Below are 9,741 nucleotides of genomic sequence, written 5' to 3' on the forward strand. Positions count from 1 at the left end.
ACTAATGATATGTACATGATAAATGTGTAGCACCTACAGAAAAATGTGCTATAATGTGGTAACAAACAAGACACATACTGTACTTGGTATACACGTGGTAAATATGTAGTGCTTACAAACAAGTGTGTGTTAATTTTAAATTGCTCTCCACAACAGTGCTTACAAAGTTTGAAGAACTGGTAATTCCTGTGTAGTGTTTATGTAAAATGGTGCACTTTATTTTATAGTCCTATTTAAATATACTTACTATGTACCATCTACCATCAATTCATCTCAATAAGTACCTTGGTCCATGTTTATATACCCCCAACTTGAGCACTGCATAACTTATTCTGTCCATTAACTAATAGGTACATACACCAGTACTTACATAGTAAGTATATTGAAATAGGACTGTAAAATAAAGTGCACCGTTTTACATAAATATTAAACAGGAATTACCAGTTCTTCAAACTTTGTAAGCCCTGTTGTGGAGAGCAATTTAACATTAACACACACTTGTTAGTAAGTTCTACATATTTACCACGTGTATACATTAGTAAGTACAGTATAGTATCTAATTAGTTTCCATGTACGGGCACTTCCTGTAAGTGACCATTCTTACCCACACTTGTCTGTCTGTACAAACTAATTACCATGCATGTACGACTGATAAATACAGCCGTGTCTCTTATTTGTTACCATGTACATACACCTCAGGTAAGTACCTTCTGTTACCACTCATTTGCCTGTAGGTACAAGATATTCACTATGTATGTACCAGAGAAGTACATGTACTGTAAGATAAAGTGCTACCGAGATATTTTTAGAGCATAGTAGAAATAGCTAAAAATGTTAAATTCAGAAATAACAAGTGAAATTAAATAAATTATCTAAATTAAATTTTGCTTGTTTTTAAGAATGAAAGTCACCGGATGCCCCGCTCATACAGCCTGGCACGAACAGATAGGAACCTGGTAGAACACATTGATAAGGTGAGTCCAATACACAAAACACCCGACGAGTGTGATTTTACAGAAACCTGGAGTACATGAGAGAGAGAGAAACTTTTATAATGCTAATTTTCACATATAATTTATACTGATATAAAGATGTACATATGTAAACATACTCAGAAATGCAGTTACTTTAATGTCAATTTATGAATTAAAAACTAAGGAAAAAATAAATGTCCATATTATGTATAATAAATAATGTATTTTAGTGTATTTGAATATATTTACACACACACACACACACACACACACACACACACATATATATATATACATATATATATAAAGTATGACAAAAGATTTTACTTTAAATACTTTAAAACTTTAAGTTGATAGAGTGCGCTTTTTAAAAGTGAACTTAAAGTGTCCCTCTCACTTAAGCGGCCTTTTATTTGATTAACATTACATTATCTGCAAGTACAGTTTTAATAAATATACTTATTTTATACTATCAACTTATAATTAATTATAACTTATAATTTTATACTATACAACTTATTAAAGTTAAATGTAAATGTGAATATACAAAGCTTTCTTTAATGTGTAAAAAAATAAAAATAAAGAAATCTTGCACTGCATGATATTCCTTTGACACTATTGGTGGAAAGGTGACCTTGCTTCAACTTGTTCTTAGTTGAAAATTCAATGCATTGTCGCCACCTATCTGCCAGATCCCTCATAGCACAACATAATATTAATGTACAAAGACCTGCAGACCATGCAGACACCACAAGGTGGCAGCATCAGATAAAAAAAAAAGATAAGAAAGAAATTCACACTGTATCAACATAAGCATTTTGATTAGATTTCTCTTTCCATTATGTTATTTCATAGAAAATCAGTGGCTTTGCAGAAGAGTCGTGGATCAATCCAGTGCATGTCCCGCATCTGTATGCATTTGAGGGGAGGGCCAGTGACGGTCAATCACTGGATCAGCTGACTGTCAGCAACCTCGGCGATAACGTGGACTTCCTGCAGAACCTTGGGCCAAAGTTCAACACTCTGGGTGAGATCTGTAAACAGAGAATGGAGCACAGAAACGTCCGGCTGTGAATGTGGGTGATGATTTGCGGCTTTGTATCGCTCCACATTTGTACAATGCTTGTTCAGCTGAGCTGCAAAGGGGTTCCAGGGGTTTTTTTTGTTTTTGTGCTATGAAATTTTTTTGGGAGACAGTGCTCTAGGCCATTGTTGCTCGAAGACATGCTTTGAATTTGAGCACCATGACACCTGTACAGGCACAGGATGATTATGGATATAAGCTGTGGGTGCTTGAAATCAAAACTTGTGCCTGCATCCCATCATCTTTTCTGAAATGAAGCGGTGGGTGGCTTGGACTGTTGTAGTTTTGGCTGTGACCAGTTTGATGGCCTGACAGTTTGATGGCCTGACATGGTTGCTTGGGCTGAATACATGGCTACTTTTTTTTTTGATCCTTTATATTTGTATTCCACAAACACAAAGCCACGTACCACAATTATTTATGCAGATAGTGTTTGTCTGGGGTTTTCCTGCACTTGCTGCCTTTAGCTATCATATTGTTTTGTGCACTTTGACTTTGCACTGCAGAATCACTCGTGTATTTAAAGGCACAGTCCAGCAAAAAAATGACAATTCTATCATTTATTCATCTTCATGTCTATCCAAACCTATACAGAAGCTTCTGTCCACCACAAAATAAAATATATTGTACCTGTTTCCTCACCGTTGAACATTTGTATCTCACAATTCTGACTTCTTTCTCTGCATTTTGATTTACATCTTGGAATGTAGGTATTCCTCTCAGATTGTTTTTTTTTAGACACCTGACCACATGGTCATGCTGCATTTTGAGAAGCTCGTATTTTTGAGAAGAAAAAAAAGTTAAAATTGCAAGGTTAAAAAAAAGAAGCAATGACCATTATACATATACATTTTGAAATAGGCTAAGTTTCCATACAAACCACTTTCTTCTGGAGAGGAACATGAAAAAATGCTTTGGAGGACATTGGAAAACAAAAAGCACTGATTTCCAACAAACCCATTGACTGGTCAAAACAAAATATGTATTTTATATTTCATAGAAGAAATAAAATCATACAATTTTTGAACAATGTGAGGGTGAGTAAATAACGACTGAATATTCATTTTTGAGTGACTTAGCATGAAAAACGGCAAAAGTTATTAAGGACGATGAAGAACAAGCAGAAGCTATTATCGCAGAGCAATAGGGATAGAAAATGAAAGTAAAGATCTGCCATCATTCAACAGTCTCTGAGAGTCTGGCAGGTGGCAGTGATGCACTGTTGATCACATCTCTCTTCCCCGTTTACTCAAAGGGCCTTTCTTCACTTGGGTTTTTTCCACTGTATAGGGAAGTTTTATGAAGAGTGGCTGGAATTAATTTTTATCATGTTAGATTTACATTACACACAATGTAATATTCATCTGTTTCTTTCATATTGCTCATTGTATTGTAAATAGTTTTTGTTTGTTTCAACCAATGATTTTAAGGACTGATGATATATTTTAAATTCAGTCATCTTGATGGTTTGGGTGTAGGGTGCCCAGGGCCTGAGGCATTGTCTGCAATGTACACTTTCTCTTTGAGGAACAGTCTCTCTAAAAATGTATGTGAAACATTACCTGATTTTTGATAACACTTTACAAAAATATTCAATGTTAACATTAGTTAATGCATTATCACAACAATTTTTAGAGCATTTATTTATCTAGTTTAATGTTAATTCACAAAAGCAATGTTAATATAACTGTTTATTCATGTATCTTAAATGCTAAAATTGTATCAGTACATGTAGATTAGATTAATAAATGCTATAAATGCATTGTTAGTGTATAGTTCATGTTAGCCAACTGTATTGGACGCTATTGTAAAGTGTTAATGAACAGTATTTCATAAAGTACAGGAGTCTGAATGATGCTGAATAAATGATGCCGCTTTCTGAGAACTGAATGTTGTTGCTGCTTTTGTGTTTAGTTATTTGTCATGTCTTGTGTTGGTAATTCAAAACTGTAAATCTTTTATGCACAGGGTATATTTTGTCAGTGTTGGCTTGAGAGTTAAATAGGTTAGATTGTTAATTATAATGATGAAATAATGAAAGCATGTTGAGGTACACCTCCTCCCAGCCCTTGTGGTCAGATATAGTGAATTATGAATATACTATGGACTCCTGACATGCATGACACAGGCGACCCCCATATCACCTACAGTATAGCAGGGATTCCTGCTATGAAAGTTTTTGTCAGCCGAACCCCTTTGGCATAAAATATGTAGAGGACATACCTCCTGAGATTTTAATTTAATATTTAATATTCATGGTTCTGTCAATAAAGGGTCACATAAAATATTTTTCTTGCAAAAAAAAAAAAAAAAAAGTTTTATTTTAAATGTAATTGATTAATTAATTAATTAATTTTTATTTTACATTGAATGATTGACCCCAATGAGTTGGCTTCTGGGCAAAATATCCATAAAAAATCCGTAATAATGCTTCCTCGAGTGATAAAGTCCATCTTCTGTTGTCCTCTCACATACAAATCCACCTTGTTTAGAGTTGTTTTGGACTGTTTTGCCTTGTAAATCATCCTTGGTCTGTATGTATTTCTCTCCTGATTCAGACAAGAGGACTCTGAGAAAAAAATATTATATATAGAGGACTTGTAAGAAAATGATTTGAAGTTAAATTTGCGTTAATGATTTATTTGTTTCTTACAAACTCAAAGCTTTTTGCTTCGTAAGACATTAAAGTGTTACGAAGTCGTGGCCTAATGGTTAGAGAGTCGGACTCGTAATTGAAAGGTTGCGAGTTCGAGCCCCCGGCCGGCAGGAATTGTAGGTGGGGGGAGGGAATGTCCAGCGCTCTCTCCACCCTCAATACCACGACTGAGGTGCCCTTGAGCAAGGCACCGAACCCCCAACTGCTCCCCGGGCGCCGCAGCATGGCTGCCCACTGCTCCGGGTGTGTGTTCACGGTGTGTGTGTGTGTGCATTTGTTCACTACTCACTGCTGTGTGTGTGCACTTGGATGGGTTAAACGCAGAGCACCAATTTCGAGTATGGGTAACCATACTTGACAATACGTCACGACTGACTAAAGGGGACATATTATGCCCCTTTTTACAAGATGTAAAATAAGTCTCTGAGGTCCCCAGAGCGTATATGTGAAGTTTTAGCTCAATATACCCCACAGAATTTTTTTTATAGCTTGTTAAAATTGCCACTTTTAGGGTATGAGCCAAAACTTGCTGTTTTGAGTATGTTGCTTTAAATGCAAATGAGCTGGTGCTCCCGGAGAAGAGGGCGGAGCTTCAAGAGCTCTGCATTAGCAGACAGTGCTAGCCTTTGCAATTAAACATTTCACTATTAGTACAAGCCTGTTATCTTTACAGAAAACTAAACGGTTTCAAAGTCAGTCATCTGATTATACTGTACATAATAAATTTGCGTTTATGAATTACACAGACGGGGAGCACGGCGGGTTAAAAATAACAACATAGCTGGTCTCATGCTATCACAAACTTTATAAGTTTCACTTCTGATTATGAGCTCGACAACTTCAAGCGATCGACTCACATTGCTTTCATACGCAACCTTTAACTACTGCATTCCTATTCACAATCATTCTGATAGCACTTGAAGGCAATGATAACTTTAGCAATAAGCCTTACAGAGTGCCAAGAAGCTCTTTTAGAAAGGCAATTTGGAAAACAAATGCTTGATACATACTTTGTCTGGAGCTGACGTTCACACACGAAGCGTTGGTATTGATTCCTAAACATTTAGGGGACGTTACCGAAAATATTTTTTCCGGGATATGTCCTTCGAAAATGAAATTTAACCACAGTGTCCTCGGCTCAGATGAGGGGAGATTATGGTGACTCCTATGTTCATTAGTGCATCCCAAAACACAACACCTGTAAAGCCTCTTTGGTGCTGAAATTGTATATATCTCCAGTAATGGCGGACTGCAGCTTCTCACTCAGGGCTGGGTTTATGCTAATAGGGCAGAGAGCGTCACAAATGGGTGGGACTTTTCCCCCTCGGTGACGTGCACAGAGAGAGAATCTGAAACAGCTTGTTTGGAGAGACAGTTTATTATTTATTGGTTTTATAAAAAAAAATGAATTGGTGGATTTTTAACATTATAGGCTGGTTGTTTTCACACACTGCGGCCACACAACTGTGTTCAAACACCTTATAAAAGGGATTTTTGCATAATAGGTCCCCTTTAACTGATGGACTGAAGTGATGTGGATTACTTGTGGATTATTGTGATGTTTTTATCAGCTGTTTGGACTCTCATTCTGACGGCACCCATTCACTGCAGAGGATCCATTGGTGAGCAAGTGATGCAATGCTACATTTCTCCAAATCTGTTCATATGAAAAAACAAACCCATCTACATCATGCTAAAAAAAACACAAACAAGCAAGTTTTTGCACACATATTTTTAAAATAAAATTTAAATACGGAATTAAGTCAAATCTACTTAACTAAGTTATCTAAAATTTCAAAGGAAACAAGTAAACTTAACGTGGCCAAGTAGAGTTTCATGAGTAATTTCTACTTAATTATTTTAAGTTTACCCTGCAATACTCAAGTACATTTCACTCAGTCACGGTTTGTAAACTTTACTCAAACAACATAACACTGAAAAAAATGCCTATAAAGCATATGGTTAAGATATAATCACGTATGTAAGCAAGTAGACTGCTCGTTATTCATTTTAAGATAATTTGTTTACTCAAAATACATATTAACTGAATGAACACAGAGACCTGAATACTTGGCACATGATACGCAATGAAGGTGACAATCAGTGAATAGTGTTGGAGTATGAATGGGTTATTTTAAATAAAAAATGAACTCCAGATGTCACAAAACAGCAATTTGCTTAACCTAACAACAAAAGCAACCATAAAACAGTGTAAATACATCTTGAAAACAGCAAAAAAAAAAAAAAAACGTATTAATTATTCATGCCCAAGTGCACGATGGGAACAAAGGGATTATGAAGTTGATATTTACTTAAACACTCTTTGTAAAAAAAACAAAAAAAACAATTCAAAGTAAAATATACTTATAAGTTCAAACAAGCTTAAATTGAGTGCTAATGTTGAATTTCCTTTTTTTAATTCTTGCCTGAACTAAATTAATTAATGTAGAAATTACATTTGTTTTTCTGTAGTATTTACTTCACCACAAAATCATTTGTATCAGTGTGGATGAGAGGGTGAGCAAATATTCAGCAAATGTTCATTTTTGTGTGAACTATTCCTTTAATGAATGTCTAATTCTGAGAAGTTGTTACAAGTAGCCGAAGTAAACTCTGTGTTTAATTAATGTGGTAAATACAAAATCACTGGACCATTCAAAACAAGTCAAGATATATCACACAAATCAGGATCTTTCCCCGCAGCACAGACGGGAGTTGCTAAATGTTACTAGACACGTGTGAACTTGTAAAACTCTTGTCACAATGTTTGCATTTCTCAATTCAGTCCACTGTGCTATAAGATATGCGATAAGACTTCACAATATAAAACAATAGGAATCTTCATATGTGGGTGTGTGAAAGATGCTGACAGACTGGTTCTGCTTTTTTCTTCGGAAGCTTTTACCTTTCAGCACCCTGGCGAGAAAGATCATTTTTTCAAGGTTAAATAAATACACCTGTTTTATGGTAAATGCATAGTTGAATTTGAATATCTGGAACTGTTTTTTCAAAACAAACTGGGTAAAAATAGTGCTTAGTCAGAAACCTGTGGTTCATGGTGCAAGGGACCTAATAAGAATGTAAATTTAACTTGTGCAATTTTTTTGTGATGTTAGTGATGTGAAATCTAAACGAAAAAGCCTAAGGCATCTACAAACCCGATTCCAAAAAAGTTGGGACACTGTACAAATTACGAATAAAAAAGGAATGCAATAATTTACAAATCTCATAAACTTATATTTTATTCACAATAGAATATAGATAACATATAAAATGTTGAAAGTGAGACATTTTGAAATTTTGGATGCCACACAGTCACGAATCTGGTCCATGCACTTCCGTTTACTCACCACCAGAGGTCACCCGCTCACCACATGGACTTTCACACTACACAGCACATTGGACTCCATTTCCCACCATCCATTGCACTCACTAATCACTCACAGCTGTTCACACTGATCACGCCCACACCTGAGAACCATCTCGCAATCACCATCACCATCACCCAAACACACACTATTTAAGCCTGGGACTTGCTCTTGCTCGCTGCCGAGTATTGTTAGCCAGTCTGCTTTACAAAGCGTTTCCTTAGTAGTCTTGTCTTGTCTTGTCTTGTTTTGTTTATCTTGCCGTGTCTGACCCTGCCCGTGTTTGACCCTGCCCGTGTTTTTGGATTATTCTCTCTGCCTTGCCCTGTCTGGATTTGGTACGCCGATCGTCGACCCACGCTTGCTCCACGGATTGCTCTGTCTTGCCTCTGCCATACCTGTTTGCTGTCTCTCGACCCTGCCTGTATGACCACGTCTTTTAATAAAGCTTCGCAAATGGATCCGCACGTCTCAGGTCTTGTCACTCCCGTAACACACACAGTGGTAAACATGGCCTTGTCCCAACTTTTTTGCGATGTGTTGATGCCATGAAATTTAAAATAAACGTATTTTTCCCTTAAAATGATACATTTTCTCAGTTTAAACATTTGATATGTCATCTATGTTGTATTCTGAATAAAATATTGAAATTTTAAACTTCCACATCATTGCATTCTGTTTTTATTCACAATTTGTACAGTGTCCCAACTTTTTTGGAATCGGGTTTGTATTTCTGCTGATTTATTATATAATTATTAGAGCAATTATTCTTTATACTGGTGCATAGTTTTAAATGTTAGCTTTTCTGTGTGAGATCCCGTGACACTGTCTGTGAAATTATAGCCTAGCTTCTGTGGAAAAATAGGTGTGAATGATTGTAAAATTTTATTTACTTGATAAAAAGTTTTGCAATCAATTACAGAAAGTGTGTTAACTCAATCATCAAATTCTCATTTGTATAACATTTACTCAAAACTAAATGTTAACAACGATTTTTTGTTGTTGTTGTTTTTTAATAGAACTAATAGAGAAATAGAGCTGGGGGAAGGCTTGATGCAAACATAAAAAAAATATAACTGCAAGGAGGGGCCAAGCCTGTCAAAGGGTTCCGTGACTTCTATAAGTAGCTTAAATACAACAATGTCACTACTGCAGCTTTTGTTGCTTGACCCCTAGTGATAACAATAAACCAACTTACATATAATCCTTTAACATTTCTGCATTTGGCAGATGTTTTTACTCAAATCAGTTTAGAGCATATACAAGTTAACCATGACTGTTGCATTGCTAACAAACCACTCTACCAATTGGGCATAAGGAACATGAAACGTGCGCAACTGTGAACCTTTGCGACTGTGAACCTGTGAAAGTGAAGCCATGTGACTGTGTGATTGTGATTTAAGTACACAAGGGGTGACAAACTCCTCAGTTTAATTATAGATTCATGAGTTTGCCATTCAGTGTTAAAGGCAAACAAACTTCTTGTCTTCAAAGGTGGCTCAACTTGAGACCAGACTTGCGCACCAAGGTCAATGGGTAGTGAAGTGACGTGTGACCAAGTATGGTGACCCATACTCTGAATTTGCGCTCTGTATTTAACTACCGCCCTTTCCCCTCTCTACACCCCTCCCCCTCTCTACCGCCCTTTCCCCTCTCTAC

General features: G+C 36.3%; 1 protein-coding gene across 2 annotated transcripts in view; it reads left to right on the forward strand.

The window, feature by feature from the left end:
* LOC306860267 (cadherin-like protein 26) overlaps positions 1–3,952 on the forward strand; it is a 28,336-nt gene extending 24,384 nt beyond the window's left edge. For both annotated transcript variants that reach the window (XM_079401881.1, XM_079401882.1), the window contains exons 18-19: positions 900–974; positions 1,830–3,952. In XM_079401881.1, coding sequence (XP_079258007.1) covers positions 900–974; positions 1,830–2,048 — 294 coding nt within the window. In that variant the 3' untranslated portion in view covers positions 2,049–3,952. The remainder of the gene's footprint in view (positions 1–899; positions 975–1,829) is intronic.
* Positions 3,953–9,741: the final 5,789 nt, after the last annotated feature.

Source organism: Barbus barbus (genome assembly GCF_936440315.1).
Source record: "Barbus barbus genome assembly, chromosome: 41".
Classification (NCBI taxonomy): Eukaryota; Metazoa; Chordata; class Actinopteri; order Cypriniformes; family Cyprinidae; genus Barbus; species Barbus barbus.